The 23,237-nt window shown below is 34.9% G+C and overlaps 1 protein-coding gene across 8 annotated transcripts in view; it reads left to right on the top strand.

Annotated features, from left to right (window-relative positions):
* Window positions 1-20,817, top strand: part of DGKB (diacylglycerol kinase beta) — a 377,398-nt gene extending 356,581 nt beyond the window's left edge. For all 8 annotated transcript variants that reach the window (XM_058024167.1, XM_058024175.1, XM_058024191.1 and 5 more), the window contains 3 exons: window positions 6,440-6,560; window positions 8,211-8,271; window positions 18,353-20,817. In XM_058024167.1, the coding sequence (XP_057880150.1) occupies window positions 6,440-6,560; window positions 8,211-8,271; window positions 18,353-18,460 (290 nt within the window). In that variant the 3' untranslated portion in view covers window positions 18,461-20,817. The remainder of the gene's footprint in view (window positions 1-6,439; window positions 6,561-8,210; window positions 8,272-18,352) is intronic.
* Window positions 20,818-23,237: the final 2,420 nt, after the last annotated feature.

Below are 23,237 nucleotides of genomic sequence, written 5' to 3'. Positions count from 1 at the left end.
ATGTTTAGAAGCAAACTCAGCAACATGAAATACTCAAAACAGGGTCACTTACCATAGGTATAGGACTTGATATATATCCTTGAAGTCAACATTAAGTGGGAGAACAGACTTCTGACAACAGAATGTTAAAATTCAGGATTTGATAATTTATTTCCTGTGTCTGCTCCAAGCTTCACATGTGATCTTAGCCAGGTCAGTTCTGAAATCTCTTGTGCTTAACTTTATGTGGTAGAAATAATATTATGACTCTTCTGGGTCTACACACAATATGTTCAGCTGAATATGCAAACAAATATTTTCCAGGACCTAAACATGTCTGTGTACAATTTTCACTTTGTAAAATGGACATAATAATATTATTTTTCCCCAATGCTTTGTCTGTTTTATTTGTCTATAAATTCTTGGAGAGGAAGGCTGTCTTTTGTATATGTCTGTGAATCAGTAACAAAACAGAGCATTGACATCATCTGGGCCTTGGGATACAACTCTGATATAAACACTTACAAATGTTGAGGCAAATGTTACTTCAGGTAGCTTCTCTAAAGGAAGACACAACAAAACCCAGGATGTACAGATTGCACAAGATTTACTAATTTTTTGTAACCAGGAATTTAGAAAAAGGTGTTCATTTGAAATCAGGAAAATATTATGACAGTAAACACATTTCTAGCATTTTTTTACAACCATCTCTATCACTGCATATGGAAGCAACCTCACATTCCTGCATAATGGGTAACTGGAGATTTAATACATGCTGTGTTCTAGGAAGATACTGAAGCATTCATGTGGTGCAGAGCACTGAGCTTGGGAGTTTTTCAAGGATTCTCTGGCATCATACCAGCTTTCAAATTCTTATCCAGTATTTTAACTGGAACCAAAAAATTTCCAGTGATGATTACTAGGGTTTGATTACATTTAGTAAGCTATGGAGCCCCTTCTCTTCGAAGACAAACTGCTGCCAGAGACAGATTTACCACTGACCAACAGTGTTTTTATGCAAATGTGCCTGAGTGAGTGCAGTAACCCCAAGTTATAATAGAGTCATTCAATCTCTTGCCAGGACAGCAATATTTATATATTGCAAAGATAGATTGGATATCAAAACCAGTTCCATTACAGAGGGAAACTTCTCTATGTAAATCAGTTTTTCTAATCACACCATGTTTCTTCCCACCCACCCCCTACCCCATTTTGCTTTCCTTGCTTTATCTTCATAGATGAATTCCAAATGTGTTTTTCTCTTGTGTGTTCACTCTGAATATTGAAGCATTCAGCTAATGCCAAGATAATGGATAACGTAAACTCATTAGGAAACTTAAAAGTCTCCAAGTGTGTTTCTCTGGGCCTTGGGAAGGGCTGTAAAGGGCTTATAGTCACATACAATGTTTTGTCTGCCACTTGTGCAAGTTTCTGTTTGAACTTCTCTTCTCCTGCTGCCTTGTGGGAAGAAGTGGGCAGTCAGCTCCCTGGTGACTTTATCTCGCCATCAGGAATGAGTGCACGGGGTCAGCTGCCCCTCTGCGTGCTCGTCCCCGCCTGCTGACAGCGCTGCTCCCCTGGGAGAGCTGGCTTTGTGTGCTGGCGGGGCTAATAGGAGGAGACACGTGAAGTACTTTGGTTTGTGGAAGAGACCGGAGAGACACGGTGCTGTGAAAACATTCCCACACACTCTAATGGCTCGTTCACATAGAAAACAAGCGAGAGCCTTCAGCTCTTTCACAGGGCTCAAAGTAGAACAAACGGGCCGGGGAACCCCAAGGCACCAGTCAGAAAACACTTTGCTAATGGACTGAGATGCTCTCTGTGATAGCTTACCTACGAGACCTCAGCTCTCCTTTAGGCAACCGAATGAACTGGTTGGAGAGAAAAACTGCTCAGTATCTGATAGTTGCTTTTGTTCACTCTTAGCTGGGAAATTCTTGAAAATCTAACATTTAGTTTCCTAAACCTAAACTTTCTAAGACTAGTTGTAATAGGTGAAACATTTTGAAGAATTGAAGAATTTTATCACTTAAATCACCAATCATTTTGAGACATAAACTTTAAGAAATTTAGAGATTTTAGAGGAGCTAAGATTTTTGGTTAGAGATATGCTTTATTGGAGTTAATTAAAATAAATGGGTAGGCCTTGATGAAGTTAAGAGTTAGTAGTTAACTAATAATTGATTTCTTGTCAACATAATGTTTGGTTAGCTGGGTTTATAAATGAAGAATATAGAAACTGATAAATAGCTTTTAGGAACATAAGACAATTGTAGGCCTCCTCTGTTCTCAAACCAATTAAAGACAGGGAATGGGAGTTCTACCAAGAGTTCATTTCTCATATTTGCATGGAAAAGGTAGAAAGGTCAGAACGAGGAAGACTTCATTTACTTCCTCATTTTGGAACCCCTCCCCGTGAAAGGGACCACTGACCCGTTTCAAGGAACAAACTACACATGCTTAATAGCTTTTGAACTAATTACCGTAGGAAGCAGGGAATGGGATGTACCCAAGTTATGAATATGTGTTTGTATCTCTGGTATTCAATACTTGTATAGATAAAAGGACTCTGTAATCACCTGTAAATTGTGGTGTGTATTTGGGAGCTATCCCTCTTGCTGCCCAGCATTGCAATAAACATAGACTTTCTAACTTTAAACTGTTAGAGAATTTTTGTCCGTCACAGTTGGATATTGGTACTAGATCAATATCCATATTTTTAATAAATCAATTTCTCTTTGAAAGAAATCAGTAGAATGCAGAAAAAAACACAAGAAAGAAATGAGTCCCTAAAAAGAAATACATATTTTGCTTTATAGTTGTTAGAGACACGGAGACACAAGAATATAATTTGAGGATCAAAAAGAGTGACTTTCGCAGTGAGGTTTCCAACACAACAGGGATCGTGTCACAGGAACGTCCACATTACAAACTGTTTTAAGTGACAAGTGATGTTTAGTGTATGGCAGCATTGATTATTCTCTGCTACAGTTTATAAGATGCACAAGAAGTTAGCAGGAATGGTGATACTAGATCAACCCACAAGTTTGTGTAGCCTCTAACACTAACCTGTATTAGAAATAAAGCATGAGAGAGCAAACTTACAGTGATTCTTTTCTGTTAAGGTATCCTACCAAATATGTATAGTTTTTGATTTAAGTAATTTCAGTTTAGTGTGGCCTCATGGCATAACAAGATATTATGTAAAAAGGATTTCCTGCTTGTCTAGAAGTACTGTAAATCTCAGTTCTTGCATTTGAGAAATACTGAATTACATTATTGTCTTCACCTACTCCGTTGCACTTGGTATTTTGTCATCTTTCTTCCATTCATCTCCTTACTTCCTGAAGTATTTATTTTCATACAGAAGTTGCTCCATATTTGTTACCACATTCATTCCTCTGTCATTTCCAGTTATTTTTCTTCCTCTGCATTGCTGAGTGAACTGGAACTACAAATTCCATATCTTATGGATGTACCAGTTGCAGTATTTGGTGATCATAAATTGAGCATTGAGCTGATATTTTCATAGAACTTGCCACAGTAACTCCACAATGTTCATTCCAGCATGACAGTATCAATTATAGTCCAGCAAAATAAGCATATACACTTGGAGACACACACACCATATTTATATCCAAATGTTATATATCTGTGTATATAGCAGTCTACGTATCTGTAGTGAGTGCTCTTTCTCCTCATGGACATTAAGTTACATATATTGAACATACATTGAACTTTCTGCCTTTGTAAAGCCCCATTAATCAGTACTGTAAAATTCCTACACTTTTTTTATAATTGGGTTTTGTTTTTCCTTCATTGAATCTTCATTACTCACTGTCTACTTCTATTTCCAGATTATTTTGGGGTGTATATTGAGCGGTACAGAGGCCTGCACTGACCTTTCTGAAAAATCAGTGATAAACTTCCACCAGAGTGAAGAATGACTTCCCCTTTCCTATCTGTTAATTTCATAGAAGATCAGATCTCCTTTAACAGAGATTACTGAGTCTCTTTCTAAGTCTTTGGTGGAGACCTTTTAAAAAGAAATATCATCCCATTGTTTATGTCTTGACCCATTATATTCAAGCAGTGTACCTATAGCCATGTAACATCCTTGAAGAGTGGGACTAAAATAGACACATTCCCTTTTCCACTTTTCACTCAAGTTCTTATCAAAGTCAATATATCTCAAGGATTTGTTGAAATGGATATGACTGTGCAAAAGCGTCAGGTCAAATTTATCAGCAAGGGCAGGAGTGGGAACTAATGCAGTCAATAATTGCATGTTACATTTGCTTTAGTTTTTACTGCTTCTGAAGGAAAGTTATGTCTAATTTAAGCTTGATTCTAAAAATATTCATATTTGGCCTAAAATAACTCCACTTTGGGAATGTGCCACTGCAAATGGGAAGTTTTTGAAAGGCTTCACTTTTTTGGTAGATGAGAGTATTGTTCAGTTCCATCTTCCAATGTTTAATATACCACATTTAATGAGAAGTCTGAGTAGATCAAAGGGCAGGATTTGGTCCTTGGTTACCCTGCTGCTACTGGCACTAATCTCACAGGTCCTGAAAAATTATTAATCAAATATATGTCCCTGAAAATGTCACTATTCTGAATATTGCACATATTGCCTGAGCCGTCAGAAATAAAAATCTGGTCTTAATTATTCTTCCATTTTAAAAAATAGTCATTGTCTAATGGCCCAGTGAATAGGAATTTGATGTTTTCTTTGGCTAAATCATTTTAATGATTTAGTACATCTAAAAAGTAGATGTGCCTCTATAATATATAAATTTTTGAAAATGAGTAGTTCTTTCCCAGTTAAGTCTCTGTGGCTACCAAGAAAAGCAGCATTTATTTAAATCTCACTTAACTTTAAATGTTACTTATGGGAAGCATTTTAAGAAAAAAAATGCAATGGAAAGCCAGACATACAAAATTAGGCTTACATGTGTTACATGGATGCAGGCTATAAAAATATATAGCTAGAATTAATGATATTGTACATTTTAAACTTTTGACCGTCTTATTGTTTTCCCTTAATGGGCAAGAATATTGTTTATTTTTTTCTTCATTAGTATTATATGGAACTGATTTCACTGTGATGAAAAAATGAATGAAGCAGAAAATATTAAGAAAGTATAAGAAGAAAAATGAAGGCTTTGGATAGTATCGGATTTTCTGCTGGAAACAGAATAATCCAGATCATAAATCCTATTTGCTTTTAATATATTTTTTCCCTCATCACAGTACTTCTTTCAGTTAATTACCTTCATTGAAAGTCCAAAGAAGTGAACAGAAAAGACTCCCATTGAAACTTTGGAATAGTCTCATAGATACGATTTTTAGCATGAAATTTTACCTTCATTGAGGGTTGAGGGGTTTAAAATACACAGAGTAATGTGGTCTCTTTTCTAAGTTTTTTTTCAGTGTGATGATAGACTCTAACATTTTATCTCAATGCTTTGCTTCAATGAACAATGTATCTTTTGGAAACATTGATGTTAACAGCCAATTTATAAAATACATGTATTATACAGCTAGAAAAGAAATGTTTCTTTTTCTTGTCCTTTTGGTCATGGCACCATGTATTTATGCAGGAGAATATAAAACATTTCATGCAAAACACCCTAGTTGATTCTGGATAATATTTCATTACCTTGCTTGGCTGCTTCTCAAGGCAGACTGCTTATTACTCTTTAGGTATCTGTTTGTACCTGAAATTTACACAGAACTTTTCTTACTCCTGGAAGTCAAGTAAACTAATTTTTATTTAAATTTTTTTTGAAGTTTAATGCCAAAGTACTATTTAGTCAAAAAGAAATGTGAAACAAACAATATATAACAGTCCAAACAAGCATGACAAATTTGGAAGGCTAGGTGGGTAGTTAATGTTTTCTTCTGCCTTCTTGCATTGCATCTCTGTACTAATTAAGACACTGATCCAATGCAAAATCTCATCATAATAATGCATGCATGTAAAGACTGAATTAGAGCTGTACACGTTGTCTGGAAGTACTGTATAGAAGAGCATCCAATAGGGTCTGGAGCACTGACTTTTTCTTTACAGATTTTAAATACCTGTTGAAAAAATAAAAAGCATAAATTTCTGCACTGTAAACATCTCATTCTTTGTGTGTCAGGTAATCAAAATTAAGGAATATCTTTTGTTTTCTCATATAATGAAATTATTTTATTAGTCTTCATGTAACCATGGGTATAATTATTCTATTTCAGAATAATTTTGGTTAGGATATTGTAGAATTGTGTGATTGCAGGGCCCAGTTGTGTCCAACTTAAAGCTGTAATTCTCCTTAGGAATAATAATTTTGCCAATTCTGTTCTCCACATCTTTTATTGTTAGCTTGTCTTCTGTCGGTTCTCATTGTTCAATGTGAATGCTTTCAAAGTGCTGACCAGAAAAAATCTGGATTTTCTTCAACTTTTGCAGATCTAAGTGACCAGCTTATGGAAGTGGTGGGTCTGGAAGGAGCCATGGAGATGGGACAGATATACACAGGTCTGAAAAGTGCTGGAAGACGGCTTGCCCAGTGCTCATCTGTTGTCATCAGGTATCAGCAGCTTTAACCTAGACTGCAGTGTTGGAGTGAAGCTGAGGAGTTTTATGTATTGACTTTCTTTTGTAGTTTAACAGTCATAATTATAATTATTATTTCTTGTGAAAGTATCATTTTTTGTATATGGAATTAATCTATTCCATCTACATTCTATGCCCATACATCTTCCTTTCTTTAAATGTGTCAAAAAACTAAAAAGAGGGTGTTTACATTCAATCTTCACATGTTGTATTCAAGTGCCATTTTGTACAATGAAGAGGTATTGTCAAGCATTTGGAGCAGGACTAAGGCATGAACATCTTGGGGTTTATTGTTGACATATACTCCATGCAATTTCAAGCCAAAAGTAATTTAGCATTACTTTGTCACATTTTAACCCATTTATAATGCATACCACACCAGGGAATATTAGTGTGTAATTAGTAATTGTAAAGCACTTTTTGATCTGTGAAAGTCAAAGTGCTCTGTTTTTAATTTATTTGTTATTTACTGAATTCTGACAAGCCACTGTTATTAAATCTGTTGGTGTGTGTGAGCCGATGATGGTGGAGTACTCTGATTTCATTGTGTTTTATCATTTCTAAGACAAAAACATTCACGATAGAGTAAACTTGAATTAGAACACAAGGAAAAAGTAATTATTCTATCTTTTGGATTAAATAAGGACTGAAAAGGAATTGACCGTCTCTTTTTCAGTCGAGAATTCCTCAGTAAGAATTTTCCAAAATTTATTAAACCCATAAGCTCTGCAATTATGAGCCTAAAACAGAAGAGCAACAATAAAAAAATAAGTAGGAACCCTTGCTGAACTATAAACTGAGAGGTCATTAAAAAATCTTCCTTCATTTATGGCCATAGGTGATAGGGGATAATTCCTTGTAATGTTAGTTTGTTTTCAAAAAACATCCAAGCCAGAATTTCCATTGACCAACATGAGTCACTAATTTTTCCATTATTAGATTTATCCACTCCACGCTATTTCTAATAGTCTTGTGTGCAAACTGTTATTACACAAAAACACAGGGTTGGAAAAGACCATAAATGTAATTTTTTTTTCTGTTCTCATTTTGCTACACTTTTCTTAAATGTGACACCCAGAACTGCAGAGGGAATACTGTCTGTATCTTTCTGTTGAAATCAGTGCCCCTTTGCTAACAATTTAAATTTATAACATGGCATGTTAAACACTCTGAATATAGTGCAAACTTCATTCTCTGTGAGTGTTCTGTCTAACTCAGACACTGTGACTGTAGTAAGTGATGATAGACCTAAAATTTATTTCTCATTTCCTTTATAGTAGAATAATATACATAGTATATATATATAAAATACTATTATTGTTATTGTGTCATTTACTCATTATTTCACAAATTACAGACTCTTCTTCCATGAAAGTGTAGTGTATTACTAGCAAGATATATTAATATTTGCCATGTTTTTGCTTTGTATGTTGAAAATCAGACTAAGCTTTTTAAGTTGACTATGATACATTTGTAAGCATATTGAATCATACTGGAAATTCCAAAGGAGTTTAGGGTGAATCAGGGTTATATCTGTATGCCATCACGTGTGTGCCTTTTCAATAAATACACTTATCAATTTTTCTAGTTCCTTTTTCTTATATTATGAAATTTGTACCTTTAGGACCAGCAAGTCTCTGCCTATGCAGATAGATGGAGAACCTTGGATGCAAACTCCTTGCACGGTAACTGCAACTGATTATTTTTCTTTCTCTTTTTTTAATTGGTAGAAATATTTCTCTTATGTTTAGAAGACATTTGTTTTCATCAGTATTAACTCAGTTTTCTTAAATAACATCTTCAACTGTTTTTATATACTTCAGTACTCCTTGCGTTTTCAATTTGTCATTCTGAATTCAAACACAGGTTAGAGTGGAATAAAAAAACATCTATTTCAGAAGTTTGGAAAATACTTGAAGAGTGCAGTCTCAGTATCCCTTTACCCAATATGGCCATTTATTTATGATGGTGTATCAGATTTTGTCTCTCTATTACTGAGGAAAATTCAATCTTTGTTTTGATGCTAAAATGCAGAGAGCAACTAATGTTAGTCTTAAAAATTTAGAAAGCTTTTCTGTTGTGTTTTTGAGAGTTCATATCAAGAAAGTTTTAATTAAAGCTGAAGTCTTAACTGTTCTGCTTCAATTATACAATAGGACTAATGTTTTTTTAAGTCCTTACAGTTTAAGGGGTAAATAAAGGAAATTAATTAGTTTATTGTTTCAGTACCCACACATAGGAAGTGAGGGCATACAAACATCAATCTGCATAGGTTAGGATAGCCTAGGCTAGGATAAGAACTTTCTCAGAGAAGGTTCTTTGAGTGACTCTTTAGAGACAATGCAAGAAAAGGTGTATCTGTAAGAACTCTCTGTTTTCATCTCTCTCCAATAAATCATAGAGGCTAACCAGGCCTTCAGAGAGGAGGCTGATGAAATCAAAGTTCTTTACTCTCCTGTGTATTGTATTAATATGTTTTCTTATTAACTTCTACTAATTTTGGTTATCTAAAGAGGACCTGTACTTTTAAGTAGATGAATTGCTATAGCCTTGCAGCTTATAAATATGACAAAATAGTATTGTAACAGGGAAGAAATCCCACTACAAATGGGAGCAATTTTCAAAGAAAGGGTACTGAAATCCTTTCATGAGCTTTATGTCTCTGGTAGAATTAAAAGTTACACAAAAAATAAAAGGAATAATGTTCAGGAAGGTGCTAATAGTTGTGCAAATGACAATATGTGAGTTAGGATGGCAGAAGAGGGTTGTGATAGTTCATGTTTACCAGATCCACCCTAGAGTACAACTGAACAGTGGGAAGGATGCTGAGTTCTCATTCTCTAGGGAAGTGCTCGGATTCTGCAGTGTGAGGAGAACCATAGAAACACACACTGTGTGAAAGCAGAACAGTGGGGGTTTTATGAGATTTGTTGCAGAAAACCTTTTGGAGTTAAGACATATCATTATCTTTACCTGTTCTACAATGATGGCTCAGTGCAGAGCAACAGTAGTTACTTGTTCAGGAAAAAGACATGGAATTTTTGAGTTGCCAGATTACAGAGGAGAACTTACGGAAGGTTGCTGGCAATAACATGTGCTTTTTTTTTTTTTTTCTGTCCTGATGCTTGGTCTGTGCAGAATCCCTGTTATCTGATTGATAATGCTAGCAGAAGCTGCCTGTGCAATTGAGAACAAACCTGGGAAAAAAGACAATTCTTACATTACAATTACTGCCCTGAGGGAAACAGTAAATTACTATTGACAATTACTGCTGTCCAGTTTTAAAGGGGATAGAAATGGCATATACTCTTCTGAGGAACCTATTCTTTTTGCTATACCATTGTTTTAAAAATATACTTGGTGCTGTGTAAGAAAACCATGCTGTTGAATGTACTTGTTTAGTCTTTGAGGAAAAAACACATTAACTATTTGCTATACCAATGCACTTCCATGAATTAAGATATAGAAATATTAATTTTTGTTATTTTATTCATTTTTGTGGGGTTTTTTTTTCTGCTGAGGAACTTCAGATTTAGTGTAATAGCTCCTTGCATCTTTGTGTAATGTACCACACTCTGTTTCCTACATCCTACTAAGTAAAAAACATGTATGGTCAAACCTCTTTCCTCCGCACTAATTCTAACTACAGTAGAGTTTTTTCTTTAAGTTCTCTGCAAAGTGGCTAGGAATTCTTCCTTAGATAATAGTAAGATAATACCCACCTATGTCCTTAGACATAGATTTGATCAAGATTTGATATCTGAGTTTGTGCTTCACAGTGCTCTTTGTTTGGAAGCCAAAGCGTGCTTGATCATGTAAATACCAGGGTGATACCTGTAATGTGTATCCAAACCAGAGTCTGTACAAAACCCCAGAAAATCAAAATCATTCTTTAGGCTTAGTCAGCTATGTAATCAGTCATTTGAGCCAGCAAGGGCTCAAATTTCAGAAAACTAATAAGGAGGCCAATATAAAAATCATTAGGTTTGTCTTTTTTTAGAGAAAAAACTGTCATTTTCTCCCAAAATGAAATCAAATGTATAGTGACACATTTTTAAATGAAAAAACAAAAGGCAAAAAAAAAAGAGGCCAGATAAGCAATTCTCTACAAAGTTCCCTAGACACTTGTGATAGTTTGGCTTTCCTTTCCTTTTGCCTCTTAGGAAGTTTCTTTCTCTAGTCATTATCAGAAATTGAGGCCCGTATATAAAGATGCTTACATTCCTGCATTGTGCAGAGACAAGGGGAGACATTCCCAGGCTACCTCTTCTCTCATTAGGATGCTGAGGCAGGGCACTTATTAGTTTACTAGCGATGTTGTTTGAAGGAAAAAAGCTGTGTTTGGATATACCATCTCACTAGTTTTAGGAGAGAGAAGTCTGCACCTTGTTAGGTTGCACACATCAGTGAGACACAGCAGCTGAGCCTCAGGTTTTTGATTCTTTTGTGTTCCAGCAAGAAAGCTATTGTTAAAAAAAAAACAAACAGCAAAAAACAAAACCTGCTATCTTTCCCCCTTCAACTATCTTTTATGAAGTTGAAATAACACACTTTTTTTGGTATCTTAGGAATTACAGTAGTGTTAAGAACTGACCTATAAATATTATAGAGACTATAATATAAATATAATGAGACTAAGTGAGAAAGAAGTTCATAGAATCAGCATGAGTTGAATCAACTCTTGCCCAGCTTGCAAGTACTTAAGCTCAAAAGTACTTTTCTGCATTGCTTCAGGTTTTGATATAAATGAGAGTATTTTCCAAATGATTTTTCAAGAAATTAAGTTCAACCTGTTAAAAATTCTCCTGCTTTTCTATTATGCCTATTCAGGAAAACAAGTTTGGCCTCAAATCCCTGTTGTGTATAGGATACAGCCTGCACATGCAGGCTTGGAAGTTTACTTCCTGTTGAAGGAACCAACATGTTTCTCTTTGTGGCTTCTCCTTTCTGACTGGGAGAAAAGTTTCACACAAACAGCATGAGTTGCTGACCCTGTTCTTTCCCATGCATATGGAGGCCATGCTCCTCCAAAATGATGCTGTGAGCTCTGAGAAAATACTGTGGAATGTGGTAGATAATGCAGTGGTTCTCCAGAAGCTGTGATCTGTGATTTTTCCTTTCTGTGGTCAATTTTAGGAGTAAACAAATAGTTGTGTGTTTCTTTTAAAATCTTTTATGATACATTGCTTATGCACCTATCATCCATACAGGAGAGCAGGTACACACTCATGTAGGTTTTGTGCATTCTTAAAAGTGTGAGTGGCTTGGTGTAAAAATCTGTCATCCAGAATTATTCAGTATGTTGAACACATGCAGAATGCAGTGTCTCACAAAGTCAGTCTGCTCTGGTATAAGATGAAGCATCTGGGCATCAAATTGTATTGTTTTTACTGTTGTTTTTTTTTTTTATAGAAGACTCTTTGGGAGAAGGAAAGATGATAATGTTAATATTATGTTAAACATCTTGTCTGATTAGCTGAGGAAGAAATTCTATCAGAGCTCTCCCAGACAAATATAGCAACATGAAAGATATCTATGGCTTCACCTGATCTCCAAACAGGTCATTAATAGTAATGAAACTTCAAAGACTCTCAAGTTAATTCAATAAACTTCTAGCTTTAGCCATCAGGGTTTTTTTTAAGAAAAGTAATCTTTCAATTTAGCTACATAAATTATTAGCAATGTTTTGAAAAAATCTATAACAATGTTCCATCCTAATTAGAAATAACTGCAATTTATGTTCTTTCATCTATTCCTGACTTGCTTGGCATGATATCTGAAAGAGTGTCAAGCTTCTAGAAACACTAGATTAAAAGTAGAAGAAAGAAATGTCTATAGAAGATGCAAGAATATTGCTTAAATAAAGAAACAAAAATAAAAACCCATAGTCAGAGCTCACCTAATGGATTGCCAAAAACACAGTTTCACAGGTATCTGAGACATAGTATTTTCAGAATTGTTTCCTGATTGTTTACTGATAGTTTGACTAAGTAATGGAATAATGTTACACAAAATTAGTATTTCAAAACACTGTCATTTGAATGTACCTTAAAAATCAGTTTTGAATGAGTGGTTTCTCTCCAGATTTTCCTTTGGTCTGTAGAGAGGTGATGAGCCAGGGCCCAGGGATCCTACTGTCTTGTAGTTAAATGAAGAGAGAAGAGAGAAACAAGGACTTAAACCAAACCAAGCTTTTATTAATAATCACTGTGTGCCAGAGCTAAGTGAGAAAACTAAAAGTGTTACAGATTTCTTTTATAGAGATTCATTGTCTCCACTACCTCGCACATCACATGAAGCAGCTGCAGCTGTATTCTAGACTTTGTAAAGTATCTTTTTTCCATGTCTCTGGTTGTAGCAGTATTTTCTTATCAGGTCTTTATAATGAGAGAATTTGACCTACTGCACCTGCCACTTTAGAGCAAACAGGAGCTGGGTCCTAGCTATGGTGGCTGATTTCAATAGAATGTTCGCCAATTGCCACATAGTTAACCCAAAAATGGAAATCAGTAGAGAAGATTTTTGATGTTATACAAAAATGCTGCACTTTTTTTCCCTTTTGAGCAGCAGTGTGCATTCTGTTCCAAGGCCAGATTGATTTATTGAGTTTTTAACATTTTATTTTGCAGCTGGGCATTATTTTTTGTGGTCACAGGTACACTGCTGTTTAATTTAATTATTTTTGTTTATGTATGCATATTTTTTCTTAATTTCACAACAGTAGTTTTTGTAATTGACAAAGCAATTTACTGCATGTGTGCTTTCTGCACCCCAGACAAATACTCTAGCATGTAGTACACCTTTCTTTCCAGTTCAGATTGTTAAGAAAAGAATTAGTTGTGACTAATTGCCAATTAATTTGCAGTGGTTTTAGGGAGGAGGGGGAAAAACAATTGCACCTACTAATTAAAATTTAAAATATTCCAGAGTGTCATCTTTAGGTATCTGTGGAATACATAATTTCCATTTTAGTTCTGCGCTGGATCTGTAACAACCCTGAGCTGACAGCTCTATTAATTTAAAACCTCAGTGATACCTATTAGTACAAAACATGAAAAAAATGCCATTAATCATTTATTTTAATTTTGCAGCTCTGTCATTTTCTCAGTATGTTTAAAAATTATGATGACACCATAATGTTTTCCAATCTACCTGTGTGAAGGGGAAACGGATCACACTACTTAGGAGAGAGACTAGAGTATATTATTAGAGCTTAATTAATGCCAAACTGATTAGATTTGATTGCACCTTGCACAATAATATTGTTTAGAAATTTATTTAAGATGTGTTGCATAACGCTTTTAAAACAACTAGTCTAGATCTGAGAGATTTTGCCCGAAATGCCACATGATGCAAGTCACAGTTTAATTTTGCTCAGCAGTGCCTACATTCTATCACTCTGATTCATAACATGATTCCCCATACACTCTTGATCACCTAAGGAAGATAAAATTATTTGGCCCTCCTGTGGTATAGAGGAGTTGCATCCCTCCATTTCCTGTAAGAGGAGCAGCATTTGGGTATCTAGACTGTGAGAAAACCCACTTACACTAAAAACAAACCAACATCTAAACCCTGCTGAGAACATGTAAAAAAGTGACCATAAACTAAAAGATCCAGTTGGATAAGGCTGTTTTTTTTTCTGGCAGTGTTTCCCCCTGTCTTTAAAATACAGTAATAAGTTATTTAACCTTAATTCCTTAATTGAAATTTTATAAGCAGAGCTGATTAGCTCTGTTTGCAGTTTCCTATTGTCAGCTAGTGCAATACTTTAGAACCTGCATTTATAGCATGATGTCTTCTGAAATATTAAATAGTAAATGTTTAGGCATTCTTTGAAGCATAAAGGTAACCAGCATATACTGCAGAAAAAGGAACATGAAAGTAAAACTGACTGACCTAAAAGATAGTGTTATCATGCTAAAATTTTTTATGCTCACTGCATTTCATTTAGTGGATATTCATGTGGCTTCAAGGCAATTTTGAAACTCTAACCTGCTCCTAAAACAAGTAAAGGCCTGGTTTATGCATTTTGAAGTATTTTTAGTATCAAAAATTCAGGCTTATCACAAAATTTTCTATGACATATAGGGAGATTATTATCATCTCTTCTTTTGAGAATTATGATCTTTCAATTTGACCTGGTGTTTATTGCCATGAATACAATCATTGGACATACTTTCTAATACTAGATAGGTAATTTCTGCAAATGCAAGATTTTTCTGCTAGATATATATTTACCATATATACCAACTCTCGTGAGATAAAATCTTGGCTTCCATTAGTGAATAAGAGGTTTGTCATTGGCTTCAACACTTTAAGTTTAGCCTAGAACATTGTGGAGCAGGCTTACAAAAAAAATCCATGGTATCCTAGCAATTCAGGTGGCTACAGACTTACCCCCAAAGTGGAATTCTATTATTTTCTGATTTTGTCTGTTTTTAAATATAAATTTATGCCAAGTATGTAAAATAATTTCTTGTTTGTTTGAGGATTTTTGTTTGTTTGTTGGTGGTTTTTTTGTTTGGGTCAGGTTTGGGTTTTTGTTGTGAGGTTTTTTTTGTTTGGTTTTTGTTGATGTTTTTTGGGGTTTTTGTTGATGTTTGTTTGGGGGAAATTGTTGTTTTGAGGGTGTTTTTTTGGTTGGCTAGGATTTTTTGGGGTGGTTGTGTGTTTGTTTGGTTTTGTTTTGCTTTCCTTCCAGCAGCAGTTCAGGCACTCAATTTATGTTTAAAATGTTCTTTATATTACCCTCAAGTTATTACTATTTTCAATAAATTGAGTAAGTGATCTCAAAAATTGTTTTCCAGAATTGCGTAGTAATTTCTATAAGTATATATTATCAACTCCTAAAAATACATTAGGTTAGATTTTAGCTTTCTGGATTTTTGTCTGTGCTATCTCTTTTCCTCATGCGCATGTGTATATGTAATTCACGGGTAAATCTAGGAAACATTAAAAATTTTAAAGAAGGGTCTTTTTTTAAAATTTTTATGATTGTGTTTCTACTAAAAAAGACATGAAGATGCTTTATGAATGGAAGAAAAACTGAAAGGTAAATTTTAGTCTTTAGACACTTCCCTGTACACACACAGAGAATCTCTATAGAGCTGTAAGTAGGAATTTTTGACTTAACAAAGTCTCTGTTGCTTCTAAGTAAAGATGTGTCTCTCTTTCTCTCTCTTGCTCTCTTTTTGTCCTCCCATAGAGCACTTTCAATGTTAGGTCCTACTTTGACCTACAACACTGTTTCCCTGTCTGAGATCCTCAGTGCTTATTCCCGTCTTGAAGTGAGCACTGTCACTTGTCACCCCAACTCACAGCTCCAGCTCTGGCAGTGCTGCCAGTATGAGAACAGAAGCCGAAGTGAGAGACCAGGGCAGAAATGCAGTGCCTGAGAGTATTGAGAAAGACAAAATTAGCCTTCTTCAGGCACAGTACTGCAATGGTTCAGAAACATACTGATCTTTTTGCATCAGCCAAAAATAAGATGTTTCAATTTATTTAATTTTGTAGGGCAGGAAAGTGAGGAATTGATGTTTATCATTGTTAACCAATGCAATGTTAATAGACACGACCATGACTAAATGAAAAAATATACTTTAAATTTACACTTTATTGTGGCATTTTCAGAATGTGAAATATTTTACACTACTGGAATTGTGCCTATTTATAACAGTTGAAAATATGTCTTGGAGAGAGTCATATAGGACTCATCCCCATGCATGGTAGTGGTTAATCATGTTCAGGCATGTTAGCTGATCTCAGCTGATAGGAAGCAACACACTGAAGAGGTTGTGGTCTCTGAAACAGATGGCTCAAGCCAAGAAAGAACATTACAAATGATAAACATTTACTCAGTATGTAATTGCATTCATCCTGAGGAGCATTGAGCAGCCCCAACCCGACACGCAATCTGTACAGGGTCTAAGGATTACTCACCCCTTCCTACTAAAGCCATCTTTTGAGCTTTGCTCTTTTATTCACTTTAGGATGGAATTACTGTTTTACCTCAGAAAGGAAACTTAAAGGCATTCCTACTGCCACATCATGGCCAAATCTTGCAATAAGCAAGATTTTACCCTTTATGACTTGAAAAATTCACTCACACCAGCTGTAGGTTACTTCATGTCATGATCCTCAGGATCAGGTTGATATCATCACTGCTCCTGATCCCCAAAATATGTCTTATGAAGCATGTGGAAGTTACAAAAATAGGCAATTTTCCAGGACCAGATCATCAGCTGGTACTGACATCAATGGAATAATGCCAGCTTACCCCAAGTACAGATTTGGCTTCCAAGTGATGCCTGAAGCAGAATTTATTGCGAGAAAATATATTGGTGCCAGTCTTTGAAAGCCAGAGTTATTATCCATGTGAAAGTAATCTACATTGCCAAGAACCCCCCATATGCTATATTCGATACTAATGAATAGTGTTGACAAAAAGAGGTCCCACGTGAAATTTGAAGTTAATGAACTAAGGTGGCATGAAAATGAGCATTTGGAGAGTAAAGTAAAGGCTCTAATAGAGTTAAACCAAGACACAGAGTCTTTTGAGATTTTTATGTTTCTGTCTTCTTACATTGTAAAGTAAATTTCCACCCCAAGAAATGTCCTGATCTATATTTTAATGAGCCTCTCCACGTGACATACATTTTTTGTTTCATTTACTATTAGTGAATGACAAGTGAAGGATATTCATTTTAGCTTGAAAATGTCAGGTATGCACTTTAAGAGATATATTTTTCCAGTTTTTAATGAGGTGGTGTTTCTTTTTGAAACAGATACCCATCTCTGATGTGGGTACTATGCAGGTGACAACTGATATTTAATAAGTGATGGTTCTTGTATTAGTCGTAGTTCACTAAAGAAAATGTCTCGGATTGCTTTTGAAAAACTCCTAACGTCACTAGCCCAAAGGCAAGATGTGACCTTTTTATTACATAATGAGAATCATTTATTATCTTACAATGTATCTTAAAGTCACAGACAAAATGCCACTTTGATAATTGCTTTCAATTAGCTTTGAGCATAGCATACATTCATAAAATGTCTTCTCTAATTTAGACTTGAATTAGAGAAAATTGCAGACATAATCTACTTTAAGGTTGTCTCATTTAAGGTGATTCGTAGTTCTATATCAAAGAAATCAAAACGGGTGGCTTTAGAGCAGTATTACAAAGTGTTTTAAATAGTCTTTTCAATATTTGAGTCTTTTCTATTAACAATTAATTAACAAATTAGAATGCTAGTTCATATTTTTGAACTTTTTCATGTGTATTAACTTTATACTTTTGTTCACCATGGCTGTTTTGAAATTAAGTACTGTCCTGTGGTAAAAGAGTACAGCTTGATTAGATGTATAAATAAAGCATGTAAAGACATAGCTTATATCTTAATAATAGGCAACAGCTTGGTCTGTCAGCATGTATGTTCTTTCCAACTTTTAAATTCTTCCTCAACAGCAAGCAATAAATCCCACACTCAAAAAGTAAGATTGTATATTGGCATGTATTTTATTGCATGTGTTTATTAATATTTTTTTGCAAATAATTTAAACTATTTGCAGAAAAACTATTACACATAGATTGATCTACTGAGTATGGAAAATTATTCATAAAAAAACCAAACAGGTATTTTCCTTTCAGCTTGGATTAAACAATGCAGGTCTGGAAGTTATGTATAAAGATAAATCAGGCATCTCAGATAGCTGGAACTGAACTAGCTCAAGGGATAACTCTGTTTTTCTTCTTTCTTCCCCAGATAAAAATTACTCACAAGAACCAAGCCCCCATGTTGATGGGACCGCCTCCAAAAACTGGTCTTTTCTCTTCTATCATCAAAAGAACAAGGAACCACAGCAAGGAATAAGCCTATGTAGTTTAGTTAAAAAAAACAAACAACAACAACAACAAAAAAAAACAATTAGCTTTGTTGGGCTTTGGAATATTTATGCTGGAAATCTTTCAAGAATTTTAGAATATCTTCTATTTGCAAAATCTTGGATTTTGGTTTAACTGTTCTGTAGCTGAGCTGATGTAAAACTATGCTACTAGAAAAAGATGTTGTCACAGTTTTGTAGGCATTTTGCATGATGAAAGCAGATGTTTACATACAGTGATACAGCATATTTTTTGTTGCATGCATTACCATTTACTAATCTGTGGTCTTATTCTGCCATGGAATACGGGAAGAGAATGTCATGGATAATTTGATTTTCTCTCTTTTCTGTTTCAGCTTTTTCTACTACAATAACCATATGCCATAAGTTCAATAATATCTCTTCAATCAAACATCTTTAGATGAATAGTCAATCTGACCTGTTTCAGAGTAGAATCATTGCAAGTCTCCTTAGCCATTATTTTTAGTTTATCATTTCTTTCTACCCTGAGAATATTTTTATTCAACTAAGTATTAAAATCCTGTAAGTTATTCTGATAACTCCTATGTACATGTGTAACTGTACCTGCTGAAAACATCTAACAATATGCACAGTATTAATGATCATGATTGTTCTTGTGTAAGTTAGAGTAAGCTTTTGTTAAGATTAAAAGTTGATGAAAGTTTGAGCAAAAACTATGGGACTAAGATCGTGCTGAGTGAAGATAATAATAATTGCAAAACTAGCCATCAGTGTTTGTTGAAAGCCTAGAATTATTTTCATGAGCAATACATCTCTGTAACATGGCAAACTTTAAATCATTCTCCACATAGACCAATAGCATAGTGCATATGCACACAAATAACCAAAGCTCATGCCTAATTAAAGTGCATTTCCCACCAAAGATTTAGTGAAGGATGCTTCAGAGAAATGGGTTAATGCATAATTAATCAAACTCACTGGAGTAGATTCACTTCTGAAAATTTACAGTTCTTTTGATTGCATTGTCAATGTCCAGACAAATGTTTGGGTAGGGAAAAACATTAAATTAATTTCAAGTAAATATTCCCTTTTCATTGTTTCATGAGTTGATTGACATAGTAACATATGCTAAATATTGAGACATAGATGCAAACTCTAAATATTAGAAAATTAAACATTTCTTTTCCTGTCATAATAATTTATAAATTTATGCTATCCATAATTACTCATCCCCTAAGTTAATCTCTCAAGGAAATGATGACCTGTTGTCTATTACCCTTTTGTAGTTTGCTCTCTGAAATCCAGACATTTCTTATCATAAATTTTGGTGAGGCAGTTGCTCAGGTTTTAACTTTCTTAGCTCTCTGAGAGACTTCCTAACAGCTTAGAAATCATAATACAGGGATTTGTCTGAGGTTTGCACAGCACTGTCTAATGTTGAAGGGAAGTCGAAGAATGGCAAATTTTTTCAGTCTTGCATATAAACAATCTCAAACAAAACTTTTTGTGCAGTCTTTACATTGTTCTTTGTTCAGAGTGAGCTGCTTCTCAGCTCTGCATGTCTTAAGTTCTCAGAGATTTCATAAAAAACAAGGAAAAAATAAAATTTTGCTTGAAATGCATGATTTCCCGTTTTTATCCAGACTTTAAAATGTTAATTATTTATTAAATCTATTTTTCTATTGATTCATTCATCCATTTTAAAAATAATACTTCGTCATGCTGTAGTGCACGGTACTGTGCATGTATTTAAATAAAGTTACTATCATTTGTTTCTCAGTATAAGAATTCAACAGAGTCCTAATTTATATAATAGACATTAAAATAAAAGTCAGTATATAGTTGGTAAGGATTATGTCTTTGAAATATACAGTCTATGTTCTGTAAACATTAGGAGGTAAATGCCAATTAATGTTTTGTTCAGCATTAGGTAGAAAAATATGAAGGTGATTATTCGCTAAAATTAAGATCTTGTATTCACCATTCTTGGGTCCAGTGGTGTTGACATTTACAGTTACCATAGGAGTAAACTAGTATTTTTCCTGTGCATTGCAGACACACACACACACAGAAGCATTTGATGCACTGAACTACAAACATGCATAAGTATAGAGCAAAGGTTATTTGCAAAAAGAAGGAATTTGCTGATATAATATTATGTTAAGTGTATATTGGTTTTATGAAATTATGGTTACAGGTGATAAATATTTTCACATAACTTGACATAGGATTTTCTACCAATGCTCTCAACTTTTTGTGGCAAAAATGTGTTTAACAATAATATATAATGTGTTCTCTATGATTATCTCATGAACATTGTAACTCTGAAAACAAATAAAATTATACATAAGCTATTACTAAATAATGTATGCAATTTTAAATGTGTCAGTCTGTGATAGCAAGTTGGTCACAACACACTTTTTTATATAAAGGGGGATAGAGGAGTCCATGCCATCAGGATTATACAATTATATTCAATTCTGAATAGACATATAAACAGTAAATCAGATCTGCTGGTCAGTGAATATAAATTCTCGCTGTTACAAATTGCAACAGAGCAGCCATTATACTGAATTAACAGTTTCCATAGCAGAGGCTGTCTTTCTATTAATCTTAGTTGTTAGGGGATTTTTTAGCATGGCCTCTAATAACTTAAAACCATTCTCAGGGTGAAAGTATTGGTGGTGAAGCGAAAAACTTAAGAGTACATAAAACATAGTAAGAGGAGAAAAGTGGTTGGTGTAATGAAAGAGAACTGAAAAAGTGAAGATTCTTTTCTTCACTTCAGTATGCACAGAACTAATGTGAAATTATTCATTGGTGTAAGAAGTGAAACAAAGAGTATGTGCATTTATCTACATACAGCTGAAATAGAAGCACTGTTCTTAGGTTGACTGAAGAGAGTATCTGCAAACCTACTCATACAATGAGGCATTCCTTAAGGCTTCCTCAGTGACATTTGCAATGTAAGTGACAATTAAAATATATAGGCATTAAATGTGACACTAGAATTGCAAATCTTTGATCATTGTGTGTTAACTGGGCAACGTGCTGACAGAAGAACATGATGTCTTAGGGAAAAACTTCAACTTCTGATACTGTTTAGAGTCTTTCTCATTTCACATGAGTTCCTGTTAAAAAGAAGTGGAATAATTTCTTTCAGAGACAATAGAGAATTACTGTTTCCAGTACTTGTAGGTACATTTGCTCACTCTTATCGTAATCTTCTCTAGGATTGCATGTACATCGCAACAATGACTAGCTAATTTCCAAAATTATTTAAGGCAAATAAAGTTACAGATTTCAGCATGTTCCAGAATATCATTGTAAAAAAGAATATAGTCAGCTATGGTATGAAAGGCAGAAAAATACCTTTTTTATTTTTTTAAATCTTTAGTTTACTCTTTGTTTGCCAAGATTACAGCATTTTAGTGATTATTAGTGATTTAGGGTACTAGTGGTATTGTACAAGTTACTGCCTTTAACCCCAAATGGCTTCTGGGGCTTGTAATTTTGAGGCAGATCATAGCAAGACCAAGACTTTCTGGGAAGCAGACACTTCCAAGAGGTGTCCCTCACCTTTCTGTAGGAGGGACTAGGGAGAATGGCTACAAAATGGAAAAAAAAACCAAAAAAACAAAACAAAACCAAAAAAAAAAAAAAAAAAAAAACAGGAAGAATTATCTCTAGACGTGGAAGTAGAAGAAGATCAGAGAGACCTCTGCTATGGAACGAAAAAACAGATGCTCAAAGTGAAGCATGGTGAAGTGGCATCCACAGAAATGGTTACCTGGGAGGCCACATGAAGGCACTCAGGGCTAATGAGCAGCAATGAGCCAGATAAATGCGTTAATTACCTTTACCCAAAGAGCTCTTCCATTTATGGCTGAAGGAGTAAAGCAGTATTTCCTTGCTTTGAATGCAGAAGAACCCTGAGAAATTTGGGCTGAAGTAAACAATACTACCGGGCCCTTCAGGGGAAGGGAGAAGGACTTGCAAGCAAAGAGGAGCTGAAGGATTGTCAAAAGGAGGTAAAGGACTTTCCAGAACTTAATCTTTTTCTTTGATACCCTGAAAAAAAAAAAAAAGAAAATTTGCCTTTGCAAAACAGCAGTTTGTCAGGCTACTAAGTGGTTAGCCTGAAAATAAATAAATAAATTTAGAAAGCTGAGGTGGGCCAGAGGAGCACAGCTCAATGTTTTATGCAAGAGCGGCGAAGAACGTGTCAGCCTGTTGCCAGCTAATTGCTGCTTGTCTCCAGCTCCATCAGGTCTGAAAGCATTCTGTTTGCTCTCTGTCCAGAAGGAAGGAAACTTCTTGTGGTCCTGCTGAGGTGAGTAAAAGCCTTGCTGTAGCCCTGGCTGGAAAATGAATAAAACATGGGCGAGACCTGGAAGCTGTTAATGAGAAATAAAGTAATAGCTTAAAATCTGTGGCATGTGAGGCTCTGAGGTTGTGCTGTGCAGCAATGTCTGAGGTGGAAACTGTCCTCATGTCTACCAGGGTTTGCTGATGTCTGCCCAGCCTGGGCTTGTGCCATGAGGAGCCTGATGGCTCCTACTCCTCGTTTTTGTTCAGACTATGGATTTTCAGTTGGCCTTGAAATAAGGGGGTTTCACCTTTTCTGTTTTGCCTGTATGTGTATGGGGCTTTTCCATTATCAGGTTCTCTTTATTTTACAAATACCTCTGAAGAAGAGAAACTTCTCCATGACCATTGACTTCCATTATGTGAAACTGCCTGATAGCTTGAAACTATTAATAGGCAACGATACTTGTAGGCATC

Source organism: Melospiza georgiana, chromosome 1, assembly GCF_028018845.1.
Source record: "Melospiza georgiana isolate bMelGeo1 chromosome 1, bMelGeo1.pri, whole genome shotgun sequence".
Lineage (NCBI taxonomy): Eukaryota > Metazoa > Chordata > Aves > Passeriformes > Passerellidae > Melospiza > Melospiza georgiana.
Note: the sequence above shows the minus strand (reverse complement) of the source record. Positions and strands in the feature narration are given on the sequence as shown.